Here is a 23216-nt window from a genome sequence, read left to right on the forward strand (position 1 = left end):
TTAGACTTTTTGACAGCCGCAACCAAAACGCTCGAACAGTTTGTCATCACGCCCAAGTTGCTTGCCTGGCGCCAGTATGTCCCCGAGGCCCAAAATGGAGAACTTCATCTGGAAGCATTTGGAGTAGATGCTCCGGTAAATCCTCGGGAACTTGATAACCATTGGCAGCACCTCCTTGACGCCGGAACCTTTGGCCACTTCGACCATCACGCTTTCGCGGTTCTGCGAATGCGAACGTTAAGGTTGGCGCAGACTGCGATTTTCCTTCTTGTTGTGATGTCTTCGTCTGTTAGTTTCCATTATGTTCGATTGCTTCAATATTTTCATTGACTGCTAAGTTGAATTCGCGCAGTTAAATTATCAGTGAACCCGTTCTCGAAGCAATGAAGTGTCAGTCGCCGAGAAGCGATTTGTGCCCTCGCATAGCTGTACAGTACGAAGTAATCTCCGAAGAAAAAAGAATCAAGAGTGGGCCATTCTTCGTTTGAAAAGCAATAGAAAATGAAATAATAAAATTGCACGAAAAATATATGTCTAAATCAAAGGCTACTTCCAGGCTGCCTAATAACTGCAAGAAGCTAAAACAGAGAATAAGGGCCATGTGCTGCACTTTGCCTTCCACTGTCGAAACGTGTGAAGAAAGTGCTACTATTCAATTCGAACTGGCGTCGCTGCCATGCATATCAACTTCGAGTACCACTAAAAAAGATAACTCAATCCAACTATCGCATTTAGCTTTCCGAATCGCACTGGCAAATGAACAAGCTTTAAGTCAAGACACGTTAATGCCTACACTTTTTTCTCTTATCCATTGCGGTCACCCGTCGTACTGACGCCTTATACGGTTCCAAGTTACATTTACAAGAGTTTTACCTAATTGCGCAGATATATGAAGGCATGATACAAACGAAGCTGGCTCTTTGCATAATTCGCTTTACCACGCATACGCACGAAGTGCTCCTGAATTTGTGCAAGCAAGCATGCATTCATCTGAAAATAGAACCTACTTTACGCACTCTCAGAAAGTTGTCAGCCACGCACACGTATGTGTTTTTTACGTCTCGCATTAAAAGACATGCTCGCGAATAGACGGGCAACATTAGCTATCGCACCATATGAACATTCTTCCTTTTTAGCAAGGGTAATAGAGGCGGTTCGTATGCAAAATGAAAAGGGTGGCGCTCTCTTTCGCAACCATTTCGGGAGCATGGCTCTGCACCATTTAACACAGGTGTGTGTAATACCAACTAATACCAGACCCATCTAACCAAAAAAAGAAACACACACACACATCACAGTGCGCTTGAAAGTTTCTCTTACCGCGCGCAAGAACGGCGTAATGAAGACGAAGAACACGTCATAGACCAGCAGGAGCGTCAAGAGCAAGGCCAGCAGCTGCAAGAATTGAATCCCAGATGACACTTTCGCACTCAAACATTACGGTGACAGAATGAGGCGAACACTGCAGAAGCACGAATCGTGAAGAGGGCGGAAGCAGTCTTAAAAACGGGCGAAGCAGGAGCGGTCGGTCGGTCTTTGCCAAAGCAGAAATGAATATCCCACAATAGATTATGTTTACTTTCGGATTTGTCCGCTGTATACGGTGGATTAAAGTTTCTTAGATTTTTCATTTTTGTTTTTCTAAGGTGTTGCTGGGCAGAAAATTTTCTGAAGGGTTTGCCTTTGTTATCGTTTTTTCTTTAGAAATGTCTTACCTTGTCGTTTTCCCTGAACAATACTACCTTACGGAGGCTGTAGGTTACTGAGTTCGGAAATCAATAAATTAGATAAATAAATAAATAAATAAATAAATAAATAAATAAATAAATAAATAAAAGGTGCTTGCAACCAACGGGATGTTTCGAAAGTGCTAGGTCCCGGAGAAATGTACGGCCGCACTTTTTATATCTAACACCTGCGGTGGGCTATAGCCACGAGGTTCGATCGCAGTTGGTGCAAACAAGCATAACTTTTTTTAGATAGTAACAAATTTTAAATATTGAGATATGTTCGTATTTCATTACGAAATAATTTTTAATAAAAAAAGTTGGGTTTGCTAAACTTCAATCTAATTTTTAGTGTTGTCTTTCTTTTTCAAACCTTGCTTCCCTTGACGGTGGTTTGTCTCTCATGCTGCAAAAGTAATGCCTTCTCGCATAATACAAGACCGCTGCACAGTGTATTCTCCCTGCAAGCGGCGTTTATGAGGCATAAAAGCTATGTTCAGGCAACACGCGATATGGCACCCGATAAACAGCATTAAGCGCGCCCTCCTTAAAGTGAGATGAAAATGAGCCCATGGTGAAAACGCTTCATGTACGGTATGACGAGGCGTTCATTCGCATTTCTGAGTAACCGAATATAGCGTTTTTCATAAAATGACTGCGCATAGACTTCACTTGCAGGGTGATACGTTGCCTGTCCAAGAACAACGCAAGCGTTTCCTCGCAGTTATATCCATTGAAGGAGACAGGGCTGCCTTTCTTGCATACAGGATATGTAAGCGCGAAGACTATTGCCGTGTACGAACACAACTTCTTATTCAGACGCCATCTGTGCAGAATCTCCCTGGAGTGCGGGGATATGAGGCCGAGCTCTTTGCCGGCCCATTAATAAGTTCCACGTCTAGTTCACATTATGCTCGCCTAGCCTCGTGTTGGTGAAACAGCTACGTTTGTTATTCATTCTACACTGTCCGAAACAGTTCAACTAGCATGATTTGTGCGTGCGAGTACCTTGAGGTTGGGCAAGTGGAAGCTCTTGAGCATGTTGATGCAGAAGGCGACGCCGAGTAGATCCTGAAGGATCCAGCCGAAGGTGTCATTGCGGCGCAACAGGAACCAAGCAGTGGCCACGGACATCCCGAACACCAGCAGCGCCAGCTGCCTCACCTCCATGCGCGTTTGGCAGCATGCCGCCACTTGCTTCGGCACCCTGAAGCAGTGCGAAACGGATAGTACGGGGCGCTTTAAAGCAGTTCGAACGAGCAGCGTGGACCCCACAAAATGAGGCAGCCCGACATTAAAGTGCACTGACCTCGTTTCGTGGCGACATTCCTCGTGAACTTAACTGCACCCCTCATAACTGTGAGCACAAAACCCCGCGCACATCTTTATTCACCTAATATCAACTAATGATATTACCTAGCAAGCGAAAGTATTCATTTTATTCAACACGCAAGAAAAGAAAGGAAGCGCACACTGAGTATGGTGTCTATTTCCGCACGCACGCATAGGCACGCATGCTTCTAGATCTGGTAAGGCTGAAGTCTAACGCAGAATTGCAGTTTACCTAACGCGTACCGGCGAAACAGTTCCGCAATAACTCGCCTCGGGCGATGCATTCGAGCTGCACAGCTCCTGAGAAGGTAGATGAAAAGATATCTCACTGTGATGTCCCGATGTTGATTAGGCTGACGAGTGGCTCCAGGCAGGAAATCAGGGCGACAGCTGACGCCATCGCGAACATGACCACCATGAAATGCACTGCAGTGTGTGAAAGAAAGGCAGCGGGGTTGTCCTTCTCCGCAGGAATTTACGTAGCTTTATCATTCTTTTGCGAAGGAGTAGCGCAGTGTCTGCCAATGTCCAAGTCACTGGACCATAAAGTACTTGAGTACTGCAGAGCACTGTCCACAGTTGCAAGGAACGTAAGAATGGAGAGCATGAGCGATGATTTCCCTCTCTCTCGCTAGTACATAATCGCTAAGCTTGGCAGCAGGTGACTTGTGCTTGGTAGCTCTGGTACCTTTCTGCACACTTGTGGGGTGCACAGACGTACAGCTTCAGCCGTTACTTGTATCTACAGCGACAACTATGTGGCAACCGCAGTTTATCGTGATGACTTTAACAATGGACCGCACCGTACATACTCCACGCCCTCAAACTTCGACGCCTGCATGACTGCTGGCACGCGCATATAATTGATTGTTCCATTTCACTCAAAATTTATTTTAGGAGTGCGTCTGGCACACCGTATACTGCGGGCTCTGTATACTGTGATGTTCCAGACGTGGGCTCACCCAGGTAGCGGTAGAAGTAGTAGAGCACGAGCAGCATGACGCTCATGTGCATGACGAACATGACGATTAGCTTCGGAGATACGGCCACCGAAAACTCCTCCTCCATCTCGTTCATGCTCTCCGTGAAGTCCGAGCGGTCCAAGGGCACGCCCACGGACACGCTGGAGTTTCGCCTGTAAGCAGGAGCAACATCGCCGACAGAGAAGCTAGCAACGAATCACTACATTTTCGAATAAAATTCAGTTTTGCTATTCGAAATTATATAAAGGCAAACAATTCAGAAGTATATGAATCCGCAACGTTATGCTAGTATGAGTTGGTAAGTGGAGCAAGCAGGGCAAGCGAGTATACGCGCAATTCAGTGACAAATACTGAAAGGTTATTGCACAACAAAAGCTGCGTTGTATGATGATGTAGATTTCCCTATACTGGGCAGATAATGGACGAATGATGGTATCGGAGCAACCAAGTTTTGGCAATTAGCAGAGTTTTTCGCAATTCCTTGGTAAACCAAAAGTAGAGGCTTCATGTTGTTTTAATTGAACGTTGGTTACACAAAGCAGTCTCCTTGATGCGATCTTTCCAAGGGACGACAATACTCCGCAAAGTTCAGTGCAAACTGAAAATGTAGACGATTGAACAAAGGCAGGGGTCCCAAAGATAATACGAACGACGACTTTAAACCAGGAACCCTGTTAAACATAGGATAGTCAGAAAATTGACAAGAAAATCTGACTGAAGTTAGCACTGATAACAATAGACCTACAGAAAAAGTGGAAATTAAATAACAGCTCCCGGTCACAGAAGGAAAAGAACAAGACAGTGGAAAGCAACTAGGGAACCGCTTCGTGTACGTCTTGTATAATTCTCGCGCCGCATGATTCCCACAGCACCAAATACAAATAACGCAAGTACGCAAAGTATAGTTATGTGTTTACATAGCTCAAATATAATTAATTAGCTTATGGCTTCCTCGAAATTAATTACAGTGACAGTGCAAGTTTCGCTATGCTCCATTTTAAACATCCTTCTTATGTGAGCGTGATCTAACGCATCTTTAATCTGTCCACTTTCGATGTACTCATTGATGCACTTTACAGTATCGCGATATCCATTTTCGGGATGGAAAGCAGTGCAAAAAGTTTGCAAATAATTTCAGCTGTCATTCCTGCCCTGCGGAAGTGTACGTACAGCGAAACTGTTTAAAACCACCACTAAAATGATTGACAGGGTAATGCAATGTTTTATTGCTTTACGGCAATGTCACTAATGGTAATTTAGAGTAATGGTAGTAATGGGGATTAATGGGATTTTTGACAGCACGCCGCTGCCCATAGCGGTGCTGTGACAACATTGAAATCAGTGGCTAGGCTGGTTATTTCATATACGAAAGGTTGGGGACGTCACTCCCTACCTCGACGACGGCAGCTTGTGCAACACTAATCTTTACTGACAAACGTATGGGGGAGCGATACGTGCTTCGCAATGTAATCAGGAGAACCCTATTATCGGTTATGTGGTTCGGATTATTGTTTTGAGCTTGTCCTTTATGGAAAAGTACACTGTTCTGTATGTTGTATGCGTGATTCTAAAGAATGTAAGCACTGTTGGCTTCACTTTGGTGAGTGCTTGCAGCCTCTGCCTTACGTGAGTATATGAGCGACTGCATTTATTGCTCATTTACGGTGGTGTGAGCCATTGTAGGTATGGTATGGTGCGAAGAACTTTATTGGGTCCTGAAGGTCAACCCTAGGTTGACGCGGGCCGCTACCACGTTGGGACTGTCAGACCGAGCCCTTCAGCCACATCGCGGGCCTTCTGGGCTGCCCGTAATTGGTCAGAGAGTGATTCACTGTGTAGCATTTGCCACCACCATTCTTGTTCCTTGTCACAGTCTGTGAAGACTTCGGGGCACTGCCAAAGCATGTGTTCAAGAGTAATGATGTCATTGCACTTATTACAGTTGGTGTGAGTTTCCCTCTCCGGATAGATCCTGTTAATGAAATCTGGCCTTAGGTATGTTCTTGTCTGTAGCAAACGTAATGTGACCGCTTGGGCTCTGCAAAGCTTATCGTGTGGCAATGGGTACTCCCTTCTGCTTAAATAATAATGCTTCGTGATTTCGTTATATGTTAATAATCAATCCCTGTGTTCCCCGGGTGCAGTGTAAGTTGCTCGGTCTTGAAGAGCAGGGCTAGCAAGTCCTCGTGCTGCTTCATTTGCCACCTCATTGAGGTTTCTCCGAGCTCCGTCCATCACCCCCACATGTGCAGGAAACCAGCAGATTTCAATCCTTTCACAGTTGACCTTCTCTAGTAATCTTGTTGCTATCCGTCTCACATATCCGTTAGTAAAGTTACGTATGGCTATTCTAGCGTCGCTGTAAATAAGTGTCCACCAATTAGCCCGGATGGCTAAGGCGATTGCTAATTGTTCTGCTACTGTGGGGTCCTTGGTATAGACGGTGATGGCATCCCGTACGTTACCTTGAGTGTCTACAACAACGGAGGTATACGCATCCTTATTTTTAAACCAGGCAGCGTCAACGAACACCACCTGCTGCTTATGTTGATCTATGCCTTGAAGGAGTGCCTTCGCCCTTGCCTTCCGTCTCACGAGGTTACGTGTCGGGTGCATGTTCCTCGGGAACGGGGTCGCCTTTATTGTTTCTCGTAGTCGCGCTTGCAATTCTGTTAATAATTCTCCTTCGTTGGTGTGGTTGTTAATTTCTACGGCTATTTCTTCAAGTAGCGCCCTCCCAGGTCGCGTCCCCTTTAGTCTCTCCTGGTGGGCCACCTGTTGAGCCTCAGCTATCTCTTCTAGTGTGTTTGCAGCCCTAGGCGCAATAAGCTATCATTGGCCGCGCTGATGGGAAGTCCTAGTGCAGTCTTTATAAGTCACCTGATTAAAGCGTTTAGCTTGTTCTTATCAGCCTGTGTCCATTGTAGCATGCCTGCCACATACGAGAAGTGGCAAAAGGCGAATGCATGTACCTATTTTATGGCACTGCTTTCTCCCAGCCCCTTATGCTTGTTGGAAATTCTACGCAGAAGCCTAATGAGTCCTAATGACTTGTTAGAGATATGTTGTATCATTCTGCAATTAGATCCATTCGCTTGAAGGAGACGTCCTAGCACTCTAATAGTCTCCACCTGCCTGATTGGTTCTCCATTCTTGGCGTATATGTCAAAGCGGGGTTCTTCCTCTGGGATATATCCGTTCGGCTTGCGCCCACGCTTACTGCTTCGTAGTACCAATAGTTCAAATTTTTTAGCAGAGCTGTTCAGTCCCATACCCTCAAGTATTGTTTCCACCACATAAATGCGTTCCTGTAGTTTTGTCTCTGTTTGTCCCATATTACCTTCGGCACTCCAGATTGTTACATCTTCTGCATATATAGCAAAGTGGATACCCTCAATCTGCGCGAGACTTCGAGCCACTTTTGACATTGCCAAATCAAACAACATGTGAGATAGGACAGACCCTTGTGGTGTCCCACGATTCCCAAGTTCAAGGGTTGTCGATTGGAGTTCGCCTAACCTGAGACAAGCATAACGGCCGCCGAGAAAGACTTTGACTTCTGTTAACAGATGCACACGAAAAATACCGACCACCGAGAGGCTAACAGCTTCGCTGTAAAAAAGGAGGGTGGAAGGACACATCCTTTTTTGACCTCTTTTTTCCCCTTATGATGAATAGACAGCGCAAGGAGGAGGGCCACTAAGAAAAGGAATTTTGTAATTATGCAACTTTGTGGCCCAAACTCGCTCAGCCCGCCTGCCGATCGGCACTCCGCCTCGGTGCTCTGCTCTGCCTTGCGGATGGCTGTGCGGTCGTCTTGACGAACTTTCGCAAATTTGCCATTCACATGCCTGGTCGCCTCTCATTGGCTGGTCCGAGGTGGATGTGATGACACCACGGCAAACATCGCGCTTGCTCGAAGTGGGAACGCGAAACCTAAGCTACAGCCGCGTCAGAAACAGTCATTTTTTGTCGTTCTTGTGATTTGTTATCAGTTATCCGCCTCCACGGAAATAGTTATCGAAGGCAGCAGGTCGGTCTGCCCTTCCAGACCTCATCAGTGAGTACCATAGAGTTTAACAAACTAATTACTAGAGGGAACGCTGGCCCCAGTGTCTACGGAAGCTGCAAACGGGGCAGTTCAGCCAGCAGGGCAATTATGGGAAGTACATGAATTTGCCTAAACTTCCTCCTTCTGGCTTCACATGGCTTCGTAAACTCGTCATTTTCAAAAAAAAGTATTGAGTAATAAACAAACTAATAAACTAAGTAAACCTTATTAAAACTTTTCAAACAGAGGACCTATGAAGCAGAAGTCTGATGCATGCGTCCGAATTACGCCACGGACGCATGCATCGACAAGCGGCATAGGATGCCCTTATGAATTTCCCGTGGCCTAGTCGGCGCGTTTCGGTTTGGCCACCTCGACAGGCTGAAAGACTGCAATTAGTATCAATCGTGTGTGTTCGCTGATTATTTTGCACTTAGAAAAGTATACATTTTAGGATAATTTAGGACACTCAAGGCAGATGAAGCGCATAATAAACAAAGCCCCAAGCGCGTCTGAATCCACAAGCACTTAAATCAGACAAATCATTGTACTTCCCATCCTTCCCTTGAACGATCGCAGAGCCAGAGTTTCCTCTAGCAATTATTTTATGAAACTCTATGGTGCGTACCATCGCCGACTGAAACAGACGGAGCGGAGGAAGTGTGTTGTGTTCTCGCGAGCGTCGGAACAAATATTTAAAACCATCGACATCGTCATCTTTTGTGGCGTGCTTCGCGTATGCTTTTCAAACAAGATGTCCATCACATACACGTGCATTCTAAGCATTCTAAGCATGGCACGTGTTCAGGGCGCGGCGAAATGAGAAGTGTCCGATCGGCCCACCCAGCGTACGCGACGTGTATGTGTTCTGTGTATGCGTTTCGTTGCCGCGAAGTGGTGAACGCCAGTCCTTTACAACTTTCAGAAAAGATGATAGGGTCGGCGGCGATAAGTTTCACTGCCTCGTTATTGCTGTCATTCCTCATGTGCTACTACGTGTGACACGTGTGAGCCGTTTTCATGCTGCAAAGCGCCGTGGTGGCCGCAACGTCCAAGCTCTCGGTTGTTTGTGAGATAGAAATCGCGAGAAGTGTTCGCAAGATGCAAATTATGTATATGTACGATGAGTCGCAGTGGTGCAAAGCGTAAGAGTGCTCGTTTTGTGCGGTGTGCGTGCGCTCCAAATTACCGCAGCATAATATTGCCGATGCCATTTTATGTAGAACCCCGATAGAGATACGTCCTATCACACCGACCTTTACTGCTTCGTACGCTATCGTCTGTTTCAAAATTGTTACCGCACTTATCAAGCTACTTCTACCGGCGAAGGGAAATTATTGAGCATATTAATAGTAACATACGTAAAGACCCACAGCGCTATCGTGAAATGTGCAACGCCGAGAGCATTAGTGCCATGAATGCAAATTTCTGATAGCCTCCTCTGTTTTCATTTGAACATTGGTCTTAAGAGCAGAAATTTCTACATTGCATAATATAACAGCTTTGTATTTTGAGATGCAAGCCGCTTGCATATCCAAGAACCCTAGCTGCTTCCTTTTTTTTTTTCTGGTTACCAATTGCATAGGCTATCTGCGCAGAAACCAGTGACGTGTGGCTAAATATGTTATAAGTGAGAACGGGATGCTTCCTTTTGATTTTGTTCAAATTTACGCTTACGTGATAAAAAGCAATCTGCCTATAAATATAAATAGGTAAGACTGAACAAAGGTACGTCATATATTATGTTCTGCCAGCAGCTAGTAGAATCACATGAATGAAATTTTGCCGACAGTTCTTGCCCACTCGCTTGTCATGGTCGCCTTAGTAATGCAGGCAGAGCAAGCAAAAGGAAAGTTTGCCGTTACTGTGAAGACACACCCTAATTCGTTTTGTGGTTCGTGTCCCCCTTTTTGGCACGAGCCTTCAGTTCCACCAAACTGTGTCTCTACTACCAGTATAATCCACCTGGAAATCGGTTTAGTTTTTATCCTCCCGTTGATGCTGCCGACAGTCAGTGTCAAATAACGTGCCGTAAAGTGACTTGTGCCGGCAAAGTGTGTCCGTAAAGTATTTTTCTTGTGCTCCAACATCCAGCTGTAAGCGTAGTGCCACGAATCATACATGGGCGTAAGATGTTGGATTCTTGAAGCGGCCACCTCGTTTATCTTTATTTTGCAACGGCCAGGCTTCCACTCATTATGCGGCCACTTATTATGCATTGCCTCTTTGTATTCTTTGGCATGTTCATGACCATGGTGTATTGTGCCTCTGGATTTAGCTGCTATCACAATATAAAGAATGCTTTTTGGTTGTCATGAGGATATTCGGAACACAAATTCTCACAAAAGAATGTCAGCATTAGTTATGTGATCGAAGCAAGGCAATGAGGACGAATTGTTGGCAAAATTTCATTGGCTCTGCCGGCAGATCATGTGCTCCCTCTATTACGTTAGCCACATTGTTTTGGTCAATTTGTTACGTATTTATTGCCATAAATTTGCTACCCAGCCGCATAAGAAATTGTCACACCATCAATCGCAGAGCCATAAGCACGGACACTTTTTTTTATTTCATCATTACCTGGAAGGTTTACCTCAGCCCAGCTTACATCAACAACACTAGCTTAATGAAGTTAAAGGTTTGACGAAATATCGTCTAGCCGGGAAGCAAAGGCATAATAGGAATAAAATACAGAACTCCGGCCAAAATGGGGCGGTCATAAAATTTTAAACGTTTCGGCTTCCACACAGAAGCCTTCGTCACTGAGCTGACAGTCAAAAAAAAAAAAGACCTTTAGTTTAAATCCGCGTAGATAATCGCTTCAGGCATCTGACGTATGTTGGCCGGAGATTGCCATCGTTTCGATTAAGCGTGTGTGCAGTTGTTTGGATAGTCAGGGATTTCAGATACGGTCGCTTCGTCCAGTTCTTTTCTGGGGCGATGACTGAAGCTTGGCTCCAGTTGAAATCGGGCTGCTTGGCTTCTGCGTGTTCAGCGAGTGCACTGGAAGTGACTTTTTTTCTTTTTAACATCGTTCATGTGCACCTTTAGGCGCCGCTCGAAATTGTCACTTTCACCAATATAGACATAATTGCAGTCCGTGCACGGTATCTTATATACAACGCCAGGAAACCTTTCCTTTCTTAGTTTTCCCTTCACGTTGACAAGCTCGTTTCGTAACTTGCGGCTGGGAACGTGGGCGACTTGTCCGTTGTATTTACGCAGGACACGTGCCCAAGCTTCGCTGATGCCGGGAACGTACGGGATGCCGGCGCGGCGTTGGCCGGAGGCATCACGTGACTCCCTAGGGCTCAAGGCTCTGTTTTCCGAAGAAGCAATAAAGCTTTTTGGGTAGCTGCACGCGCCGAGCTCACGTCAAATGCAGGCGAAATCACAAACCAAATCTTCTGGCTTGTCACAAATCATTTGGGCTCTCTGTATTAATGAGAAAGCCACGGACCGATTGTGGCACACGCGGTTACAGAAGTTTATATAGTTTATATATTTAAGCTGAAGGTTTTTCGCCTCTCAGCTCAGTGAACACGGCTTCCGTGTGGAAGCCGAAACGTTTAAAATTTTTCGACAACCCCATATTAGTCGGCGTTCTGTATTTTATTCCTACTATAACATTAGCTTAACTTATGCATGCACTTGACTCACTGCGTGTGAGAAAACGAAATCGTTGCATAGGAATCAGTTCTGTACAAAACACAGTGCATACTTGTGTCTTCACTGCATAAGATGCGATGTTCATTGGACAGACAGAAGAACACGTGAACATGAAATATATGCCGACCTTGGGTTTACGTGTATCTATGTGTACATAAAACTGGACAACTTATGCTAAAAAGTCGTGGAAACTGGAACCCACCGAACATGTTTTATACAGTATTTAGCTGGTCTCATATAGACTTTATCACGTTGCGTAGTTGAAATATTTGCTACCTGCATGTAAACCAACTTATGTATTGCAGCCGCGCTCAACTTGAGAATACGTATTTTAAACCGATGACAGTGCTTCATGTAGCAGCTCTTTATTTAGACTTTGCCATCGCTTATTAGAGTGGTCAAGCGGACTTGTTGATTGTCACATCGGAGTTTGATTCACATTTCAATCACTTCAAATGTGAATGAGGCAAATCTTACGAATTTATCGTTCAGAACCACGCAACAGCCCAAGTGGGAACTAAGCATTAGAGTAGGGCTACCATCTCAGCTGGTTTGTCACGATGCACTTGTCTGCAGGTTTTCCGTTTACATTTAGTAGGCTTTATACTTTATGAATTCACAGCTTTCATAACGTTTAGTGGTATAATGAAGGCACGGCACACATACATTCACTGAAGGAGATACCTGCACATGTAGAGCTGAGAGCACTTATGGATAAGTTCCTAGACATAAAGGCAAAAATACATCGAACAATATATTTTCACATTGAAGGCTACGCAACCGGTAATGTATGTATGTTCAGAATACGTAATAAGCACGATGTTTGGAAAATGGAAGCGTGTGAAACAGTAAACCTGCATGCCTTTTGAATATTGACCTAAACAAATATTTCAATTTGGATGTTGACCTTTGTATCGGAGCGTAGAATAACAAAGGATAGGTGTAAAACAGATGTTGTATGTAGTAGTCCATTGTGAATGCGCTACTAAAGTTGCACAAGACATAGCCATCAGTATGCAATGTATTCGACTGGGAACCATACGAATGTCTGACACATTAGAAATCCTGGGCATTGTTTAGGCTGAATTCTAAATGAGAAATGCATGCTATGGGCTGTTACAAATAGAACATATATTATATATATATATATACATACACATTTGACGTGCAGCCTGCCGCACAAGGAGCTGATTTAAGAAAAGTGTACACCTGAGTATTATGTTGCGTTTCATGGTACCTCAGTTTACTTAAGATTACTTCGTTAACCGATTTCACCAGATGTTTACAGCTGTAAGCCACAGAGAAAGCCACAGAAAGCTACCTGCATTGTGGCTAGGAGGCTACAATGCAAATATATGTGTTATGTCCGTCCTGTCTATCTGTGTATTCTTGCGCTAAATGTCAAATGTCACAGCAGCAAAGCAGACCCTCAACCCTTACATTTCCTAGGCTTTTTTGAAGATAGATATTTATGCTTTTAAGCATATTCTGACAATAAATGTGCGCCACCTTCTTTTCAGAGAGATGGAAAACGATACCTAAATTATGCAAAGCCATGCTGTTCTAGCAAGCGTGCAGGAATACAACAGTCCCTGGTGGCACCGTGTAGTTCAGATGTAAACGCGTGAACGAGTAGTAAAGAAAGCGGCTGATAATAAGGGGCACCATTTGTAGTAGCCTTACATTTTGTAAGACACATGCAAAGTTGCTTTCGATGTACTGAATTGACACATCACTGATTTGCCAGGTTATTTTACCCAACACACAGCCCTGCAATGAATTCTCTACAACGGCGAGCGATGCACGAAGGAATGAAATATTACATGTTATGTGTTGATTTGAATAATACATATATGTGAATGCATACCCAATTTGCCACTACCCATGCTTTCTTGCGGAACAATTTTACATTTGGCGCAGAAGGCACTGTGGCATTTTGAAGGCAAATTTTAGTAGTCTCTTTGAAGTGGTCATGGGGGTACCATCTGTTTGATAACTCTAGTAGTGACTAGATGATGACAGAACACAAGAATCTTGCAGATTTACGGAGAACACATTGCGGATTAGTCACAAAGCTGCACCCAAAGAAATATCCGTTGGTTTATCATGAAAATAAAAAAAATGGTACCAAATGTTTCCTCACCTTCTTGTGCTGCCCTGTCTTGCGCAATATGGGCCTGCGCTTCATTTTATTTTCTTATGCCTGTTAAAGAAGCTACTAATTAAAAAAACCAAACACAAAACGAATGACCATCAGCTTTTTCAAACATCGCGAGATCACCGAGTTCATTGAGAAACTTAGTCACTCGATAATCTTTGTTCGCTGTCATATAAAATACAGGTACTTCCCACGTGGTTATGTATATTTAAAATCTGGCTGTGCATTAGGCAGCTAGGTTGTTACCACATAAGAACATCCAGCCCATGCCCAATTCACTAATATAACCCGAGTAGACCTTACAAGAGTTCACTGATCATCTGCGTCCTGTGCAAGTTAATTTTTATATAGGGGAGAAGAACAAAAGAAATCCCGCATGGGTGATTCTGAAATTGACCCCCCTTGCTTGTTTCTATGGCTGAGAGAGGGAGCATGCCTGTCATGCTACTGCTTAGCAAAAAGGTAGGCTAGACCATATAATATGGGAGTGTGCTGGCTCCCCAGGGGCCAAGGAAAACATTGAGAGTAGAGAAGCCTGGGAGGCCTTGCTCCAGAGCGAAGATGAAGACGACCAGCGTCGAGCAATCCGTCTGGCCGTTAAGGTCGTGGACTCACCGTCCTCAACGACGCGCGGGGACTGCTTCGTCCTCCCCCCCTACCTAGGTGTAGGTTAAGAGGTGAGCTCCCCAGCTCGGTGGAATATTAGAGTTTCAATAAATAAATAAATCAATCAATCAATCAATCAATCAATCAATCAATCAATCAATCAATCAATCAATCAATCAATCAATCAATCAAGTAATCAATCACTCACTCAATCAATCAATCAATCAATCAATCAATCAATCAGTCAATCATATTAGAGCGCAGCTCTTATGCGCCCGTTCTTGGGCTAAGTGTCGGCGCAAACGCGCGAGTGCCACTGCTCGCGCGTTCTTCGTCTTCTACCACAACTAGCTCACTAATGACCCTCGGCGTAACCGCGTGAACGCGCTAGTGCCAATGCTCGCGCGTTCATCGTCGTTGTCTTCTACACACTGGCTCCGATGCCGCTCATCATGCGAGCGTTCCCATCCCTTGCGTTCATGCCACTGCTTGCGCCTTCGTCGTCGTCGTCTTCCACAGCTGGCTCCGATTCGCTCATCATGCTAGCGTTCCCATCCTTTGCGCTTGTGCCACTGCTTGCGCCTCCATCGTTGTCTTCCACAGCTGGCTCCGATGTCCCTCATCACGCGAGCGTTCCTATGCTGACCCTCGCGCTCGTGCCATTGCTTGCGCCTTCGTCATCATCTTCTACAGTTGCCTCCGATGCCGTTTATCATGCCAGCGTTCCCATACTGCCCCTCGCGCTCATGCCTGTGCTCGCGCGTTCGTCGTCGAGTTCTTCCACAGCTGGTGCGATGTTGCTCATCATACCAGCGTACCCATGCTGCCCTTCGCACTCGTGCGACTGTTCACGAGTTCGTCATCGTCTTCTTCCACAGCTGACATCATGCTAGCATTCGGATTCTGACCTTCACGCTCGTGCCATTGCTTGTGCCTTAGTCGTCATCGTCTTCCACAAGTGGCTCCGATGCTGCTCATCATGCTAGCGTTGCCATGATGACCATCGCGCTCGTGGCACTGCTTGCGCCTTCGTTGTTGCCTTCTTCCACGTCTGGCTCCGATGCCACACATTCTAGCATTCCCATGTGCTCCCCGCGCTCGTGCCACTGCTTGCGCCTTCATGGTCGTCATCCTCCACAGCTGGTTCCGATGCCGCTCATCATGCTAGTGTTCCCATGCTGACCATCGCGCTCGTGCCAGTGCTGGCACTTTCGTCGTCGTCTTCTTTCATAGCTGGCTCCGATGACGCTCATCACGTCAAGTGTTCCCATGCTGACCCTCGAGCTCGTGCCACTGCTTGCGCCTTCCTGATCGTCGCCTTCCACAGCTGGCGCCGATGCCGCTCATCATGCTAGCGTTCCCATGCTGAACCTCGCGCTCGTGCCACTGTTCGCACCTTCGTCACCGTCTTCTTCCACAGCCGCCTGCGATGTCGCTCATCACGCCAGCGTTCCCATGCTGACCATCGCGCTCGTGCTATGGCTTGCGCCTTCGTCATAGTCTACTTCCACAGTTGGCTCCGATGCCGTTTATCATGCTAGCATTCGCATGCTGACACTCGTGCTCGTGCCACAGCTTGCGCCTTCTTTCACAGCTGGCTCCGATGGCGCTCATCATGCCAGCGTTCCCATACTGCCCCTCGCGCTCGTGCCAGTGCTCGCGCGTTCATCGTCGTGTTCTCCCACAGCTGGTGCGACGTTGCTCATCATGCCATCGTTCTCATACTGCCCCTCGCACTCGTGCGACGGTTCACGATTTCGTCATCGTCTTCTTCCACAGCTCGCATGCGCTCATCATGCTAACATTCGAATTCTGACCTTCGTGCTCGTGCCACTGCTTGTGCCTTCGTCGTCATCGTCTTCCACAACTGGCTCCGATGCTGCTCATCATGCTAGCGTCCTCATAATGACCTTCGCGCTCGTGGCACTGCTTGCGCCTTCGTAGGTGTCAAATATGCAGGTGTCGTCTGTAGGTAAACATAGTTGCCAGCTGTGAACAGACTTCGCTTCGTGCACTCGCAGCGTGCGTGCGATCCACTCGTGCGGATTCAGCGTACACTCTTATTTGCGACGCGATCCACCTTGTGGACGTTCGCACCTGGGCTATCACCGACCTGCCCAACTACCTGCATTTGTCAGTCTCTTACTTCCCTTGCTTTATGCGCTACTTGACGTCATGTCGACACAACGACGACTAGCCCAGCAAAGCATCTTGCTCGACATCTGGTTTTATTGCCAAATTACGTACGTCTAAATTTCATGTTGCCTTTCCGACACTTCTTCATTAAACTAAATTGAAAAATTGAAGGCTTCAATAAAATATGTGTAACAGAAATTGTCAGTGAGACTACAGCCGTGATCCACATCCTGATAGGGCTAATAATGCAAGGAAGGATTCAAAATTCCTGGTCATATCGAGCGCGCGAGTGAGTGAGTGAGTGAGTGAGTGAGTGAGTGAGTGAGTGAGTGAGTGAGTGAGTGAGTGAGTGAGTGAGTGAGTGAGTGAGTGAGTGAGTGAGTGAGTGAGTGAGTGAGTGAGTGAGTGAGTGAGTGAGTGAGTGAGTGAGTGAGTGAGTGACGGAACGAGCGAGTCAACGAGCGAGCGAACGAGTAGAGCGATCCTAATCTCGCGTGGCAAAGGCCTTTTTCTGCCCCGTCAAAAAAAAAATCGGAGAATATATGAGCGAGCAATACCACGACGCACCCGCATAGCCTTACATTTCTTTCGATGGCGACAAGATATTGCGCTTACGCCTTCCTGTCAGGTTCGCTGGGTCTCCGCAGGCCACGGCTGTTTCTCCTAGGCTTGCTGGGCTTCACGGGCTGGTTGGCCTTTTGCTTGTACCTAGAAGGATAAAGACCCTGTAGCTAACGCGGCGGTTGGCGCAAGCCGCTGCGCAATAGCCTGCTACCAAGGAACTTGCTAAGGGACGCTTGCTAAATGAAGTGCAAAGCTATTGCGATAAATACCTGACATCTACGGAAAAAGTGCTGGGTCGAGTCCTTCAGGAAGAAGCGTGAAAAAGGATGGAAGATTGAGCGAGCAAACGCGAGCACTGAGCTATCAACGTGACAAGATAAGGCAAAAAGCAACGTTTAATGGAAAGACTTACATGAGTATCGAAGAGACTGTAATGCCATAGCTGTGTAGGCAGAGGTGTTGAAAGCGAGAAAAGTTATTGAAATACAGAATCAAATTTCCGCAACAACACCAACGTAACAGACAAGTATTTGGGCAAAGCAAGGTGCAGTATCCAGCAATATTTTGCTTGTACGCATCCCATATACACATGCGGCAAAAAAAGCAAACAACCAGAAATTACTGGCAGTGAAAATTTTGGCATTACATAAACACTCAAAAAACAAGAAAGAGATGCCAAGATAACCGCCTTTGAGAAATTAACTACGGCTTTTTATATACAACACGTTCTCCCGAATTCTCGAGCCTCCTATTAAGGGTGTTCACTCTTCCGAGAGGTTAAATATGTTCAGCATGCCGGTGTCTTAGAGTTTCGGTGCGATTGAACGAGTAACCAGCTCCAGAGAATTTTTTTTTCGTCAGAGGCCTTAACAACTGTTTAGTATTTGCTCGACTTTCATCAAAGACACTCGCATCGCGTTTCTTGACCGGCGCGGTCGGTGGCTTAGCTGCTACGACGTTCCGCTGCTAGCCACGGGGTCAAGGTTCGATCCTAGGCAACGGCGGTCGCATTCTAATGGGGCCGGAGCGCGAAGATTCTCTGTATCTGCTTTAAACGACCTTTAATTCAAGAACTCCAGGTGTTCGAAGTTATGCGGGTGCTTCCCGCTATTCGTCGCCTCCCATAGCTATAGTGTGTTGCCTTAGGACATTAAAACTAAAAAAATTCTCCCACGACAACGATAGCCAACAACTCGGCCTCTGGTTTTGCATCTATTATGAACACTATATATCTCTGGACTACCACCAATAAAATAGAAACACAGAGTGGTATTCATCAGCGGTTATTATCTTTATTGAGAAGTGTCAGCACACAACACTTTGTATCGTTTGTACGCACCCATTTAAACCACCCGGGAAGAGGTCCACCATACATAATAATTCCTAGTATGTGAAGCGCTTCAGGCAACCTTGAATTTCCCCGCGTGGAAACAAACACCAGGTGAGCACGCCCTAACTCGGACAGGAATGCGGAAAGTTTCTACAGACGCTGCTTACACGAAGATGCTGAAAGAAAAATAGCTCTATAATCATACCTTATTTTCATTTAATCGCCTTCAACGAATGAATACACATCGACAGGCGAGGATACCTGAACGGAATATATCCTGTTCTTCCACCTGCGATCTTGCTCGCCGCTTTTGATAGAGTGACAATGACGGAGTGCAGTCGCTTCCCCGATATCTGTCACAGCAAACAGGTACTAAATGACAACTATTTAGCTTTCCTTCCTACATTCTATCCGGGATTGATCACATATAGGCACGAAGTTGGCGCCCCATCTTGTCGTAGAAAATTGCGTACGATTCTCTTCTTTTTTTCTTTTTCCCACCGCACGTGCATCGACTGGAACCACCTTCCTGCGTCACTCACGCCGTTCCACGACACTTACCAAGCCAACTTATGTTATTGTTCGGCATTCTTTTATCGTGTCCCAGTTCACTTTTCTGTAGTGCCTACGTGGCTTTAAAGTAGGACTAATTAATGAATGAATAAAAACTTTAAAAAGCCCGTCGCACTCACTGGCCGCACTGCGCAATGCCGGACCAATAGGCTCCCATGGTGACGGTGCCGACGGCAATCAGCCAGATGATCACGAAGCTCCAGTCCAGGGCAGTGACACGCGTAAACAGCTTGGCCATCACGCTGCTGTTCGCGTGCTTCTCCTCGTAGCGCTGGGAGAGAGAGAGTTCGATAAGAAAAAGAAAGCGCTAAGAGAGAGAGAGAGAGAGAGAGAGAGAGTGTTCGAAAATAAAAAGAAAGGAATAAACCCGAAAGTGCCAGGCGGCAGACGCCGCAAACATCGCAACAGTGACGGGTTGCTTAATACGGAACTATGCCTTTATGCAACGTGTACCCTGACATTGTTGACCGCGCCAAAAACTGCAAAACCACCCGCACGTTCAAGTGTGCAAAACGAAACAGGGTTTAATCTGCTTGCGAAGCGTTTTACGAGTACGTTTGATGTAACCAATACTCTTCAAATAATTCGTTCGTTGTTGCATTGGTGGCTTTGAATAATGTGTTTTGTGTACCCGATGTTGTTTAAGAAATTATTCATTGCTTTAATGGTGGCGTTGTACATACCAGGTGTTTCTGCAATGGCCTTAAGCAGTTTTTAAATACTGCCTGTGGCAGGGGGCTGCTTTCCAATTCTTTAGCTGGTCTACTCGAAGAAGCGGCATTATTAGCACGAGTAATCTACTAATTCAAATAATGTCCCTAAATAAGTTTTTCACTAATTACCTTACCCCACATTACCGCGTGAATAACACTTGGGTGTTTTGTGGGTTTCCCGCTTCTGCGGAAGCTGAGGACGACGAATTGAGCTCGAGGCCGGTGACGACGTAGACGCGCTCTCAGTTAAGGTGTCGGACGGAAGCTCAGCGATTCTTGAGATTAAAGTTACGTTCTTGTTATGCATAGTAGCGTGACTATATATTGCGATTTTAACCGGATAGTTGGCAATGTGGATCAACTTTGAAACAATTCTCAGGATGCAGCCAGTTTCGAGATATTAATTCCCGAACTTCGAGGAGAAGTGCATTGGCAATTCAGGTGTTTAAATACATAAAACGGCGATGGTGGTTATGACGATGACAAAGATGCGTCACACAGCGGTTTGTTAAAAAAGCAAGAGGAGCGACATTGTTACCGCAAGTTTGACAACGCAAATTTGAACATGCTGTCATCCGCACAATTCGCACTAAGTGGATATGCCTTGCAGTCTCACCGGCTACAATTTCTAAATTGCAATATGTGCCTTAATATAACTAATTAAACACATTTTCATTTCTTTTTTAGTCATCTTCTTCTTTTTCTTAGTCTTTTTCTTCGTCAAATATGAATTTCGATTTTACCTACAGTAACGTGTGCCTCAGATTTGTGCTATCTGCCACAGGCGACTCTCGAAAATTGCCTAATATCTTCTCAGAACTGCCCGGTATATCTATGAACGATGCCATCAATATAACATTGTATAGTAAGTTGCTGTGTGGCTAATAACGCATGTTCGTATGTAGCTAGATGTGTCTGCATTGTGTTGTACGATCATTTTTTTCCTTTAGATGGAAATTGCTATACTTCTGCTGCTCCAAAAGCGATGGCTCATGGTCACCAGGATTCTGTTCTATATTTTTTTTTGTAGCGCAAGCAAACCTTGTAGCTGCACAAATGAAATAAGTAAATAAATTAATAGCATGCGCATTGAATTACCTCATTAAAGCTCAGCACGACACAGAGTTGTGCTGGTTTCTAAGTGCCAGCGCTCGGGCGTGCTAGGTGTGCGTGCATGTGTGCTTCGAAATTTGAACGATTCCAGTAGATCTCCGCACTTGAAAATTCGCATATTTGCAGCACCATTTGTGCTGGAGAAAAACATCACCGCCCTGTCGTACCACGCACCTAGGCGAGTGGAATCTACTTAAGCATCGTTTGGCCTGTTGCGTGTGATTGGTTATTTGCGAAGAATGACGCTTCTAAGTAGAACACCCTTCTTCTCTTAAGCTCGCAAGCAATATAGGGGCGCTTCTCATTGCTATCTCAAATTTCTGTGTTTTCGAACGCGTTAAGCATAAAACGACTGTGCTTGTCTCTCGCTATCCAAATTGCTCCATCTTAGGAATTTTAATTGTTATGCCAACCGGCGAAAAAGTTTACACAATACTCGTACGCAAAACTAAGCTCAACGTTTCACCTTTTAGCACACAGGAGACAAAGGGACAGAGTAGACAGACGTAGACGAAGCGCTCACTTCCAATAATCCCTTATTTTTACGAGCATCTCACATAAGCATAGGAGACAGACAACCAGCTTCTGCAAGAGCATTTGTACATTTAATAAAGCATTACATGAAGCTTGAAGTAAATGAAAACAACAATAATGATAAACCAAGTTGGGAAATCGATAATTTTCAAGATTATGAGATCAGTCTACACAGCTATCCTAGCCGAGCCGCTCTTTGCGTACGCTTAAGACAACTCAATTCTTTGAGGGAAAGGTAACTAGGTGGTAAAGGATTATCCTAACCACACGCAAAGAGCGGTTCGTTGGGGATAGCAGTACAGACATATTGCTAATATTTAAAGTGAACACTTTGTCAACTTGCTTTTATCATAATTTGCTTTTGTACTATATTTCATGCTTCATGCTATGGTTTGTCAATTGTACAAATGAGCTTACGCAAGCTAGTTGTCCGTCTGCTATGTATACCTACGTGCGATGCTTCTGAACACGAAAGATTCTTGGAAGTGAGCGCTTCGTCCACGACCGTTCGCACTGTGTATGTGTCTTTTGTGCACTAAACCTTAAAACATAATACCCGCGTGGTCCAGCTTGTATTGTTTTAAACTTCACACTATCTGTTCGACGGCAACTGTCACAGTCAAGCCGCACTCACCGCAATTTTGCGTCCTGTCGAGTTCTTCGCGAAAGCGACAATTATGTCCAGCTTTTTTATGCCGGTGCTGGTCTCCACTATCTGAAAAGACACAAAACGTAGCCGTCGACACCTATCAGTGGGCCTGAGAAGTTAGACTTGCTCTTGCAGTTCTCCATAGCATTGTCCGAGTTACCAGCAGCTTTAAACAATAGAGAAGCTGCAGAGGTTGATGCCACGAAAAAGTAGCGGTGCTACCATCACGTTTCCTCTGGCTCATAAAGAAGCAACTGAACTAAGCAAATATGAACGGTACTCCGTTGAATTTTCTCGGAAAGCAAAAAGCCAGACGTGGCGAAACTTTGAAATGTTTGTTGCCAAATGCGGCGAATCAAAAATGCGAACAGAACATGAACTTTCGTTTACAGGCATGCAGTTTGTGAGTTTATTTACAACAAACACGAACGGCTAATTGACTCTGCAGATTAGTTTCTTGGTCGTTTTCCCCCGTGTACTGGTTCTTCTCTCTACCATCAAAGTCTCAGCTGAAAAGAAACACTGTTTACTTTTAACTATAAGGGTATACGTATTTTGGGGGAGGCAGCCGTCAAGGAAGTTTCGTGTACGTATGTATCCAATTCGCGATAGATGTTGCCGCTAGTGGTAGGCATAGCCAGGTACCTATATGCCGATTACAACACGTTGGCGCGCACAGCAACGTTGGCGCGCGCAAGCATGCATCATACGGTGCTGAATATAGAACAGATAACCTGAAAGTTTAGTTTAATTATTTGGTCAGTGCTTATGTGGCCTTCCGGTCACAACCTCGCGGGTCAGTCGGGTCACCTACATGAGTTTTGTATATTTACATGAGATCTTTAATAATGCCGCGCCACAATTTCTTCAAGAAAAACATTGCCGTGCAAAAGTGTGCACACGCGTATACAGTTGAAAAGAAGAAACAAAGCATAGATGTAACATAATTGAACAAACTTACGCGAATAAGCAAGTACAGTATAATATATTACAGTAGAATTCGAATGAAATAAGAAATAAACCTTTAAAGAGAAAAGTTCTCGCCATTGTGTCGTTCGTTCGTTCGTGCCATTGTGTC

General features: G+C 45.3%; 2 protein-coding genes across 2 annotated transcripts in view; both read right to left on the minus strand.

Annotated features, from left to right (window-relative positions):
* LOC129383177 (signal peptide peptidase-like 2B) lies at positions 1-17515 on the minus strand. The gene is made up of 6 exons (XM_055067482.2): positions 17278-17515; positions 4022-4194; positions 3389-3485; positions 2736-2934; positions 1321-1395; positions 1-222 (listed from the first exon to the last, which is right to left on the minus strand). The coding sequence occupies exons 2-6, from the start codon at positions 4134-4136 to the stop codon at positions 1-3; spliced, it is 708 nt and encodes a 235-aa protein (XP_054923457.2). The 5' UTR covers positions 4137-4194; positions 17278-17515.
* LOC129383176 (uncharacterized) overlaps positions 17274-23216 on the minus strand; it is a 19026-nt gene continuing 13083 nt past the window's right edge. Inside the window, exons 4-7 of the mRNA XM_055067481.2 lie at positions 22124-22204; positions 19249-19400; positions 17639-17668; positions 17274-17370 (exon numbers count right to left, since the gene is read on the minus strand). Coding sequence (XP_054923456.2) covers positions 17274-17370; positions 17639-17668; positions 19249-19400; positions 22124-22204 — 360 coding nt within the window. The remainder of the gene's footprint in view (positions 17371-17638; positions 17669-19248; positions 19401-22123; positions 22205-23216) is intronic.

This window comes from Dermacentor andersoni, chromosome 3, assembly GCF_023375885.2.
Source record: "Dermacentor andersoni chromosome 3, qqDerAnde1_hic_scaffold, whole genome shotgun sequence".
Classification (NCBI taxonomy): Eukaryota; Metazoa; Arthropoda; class Arachnida; order Ixodida; family Ixodidae; genus Dermacentor; species Dermacentor andersoni.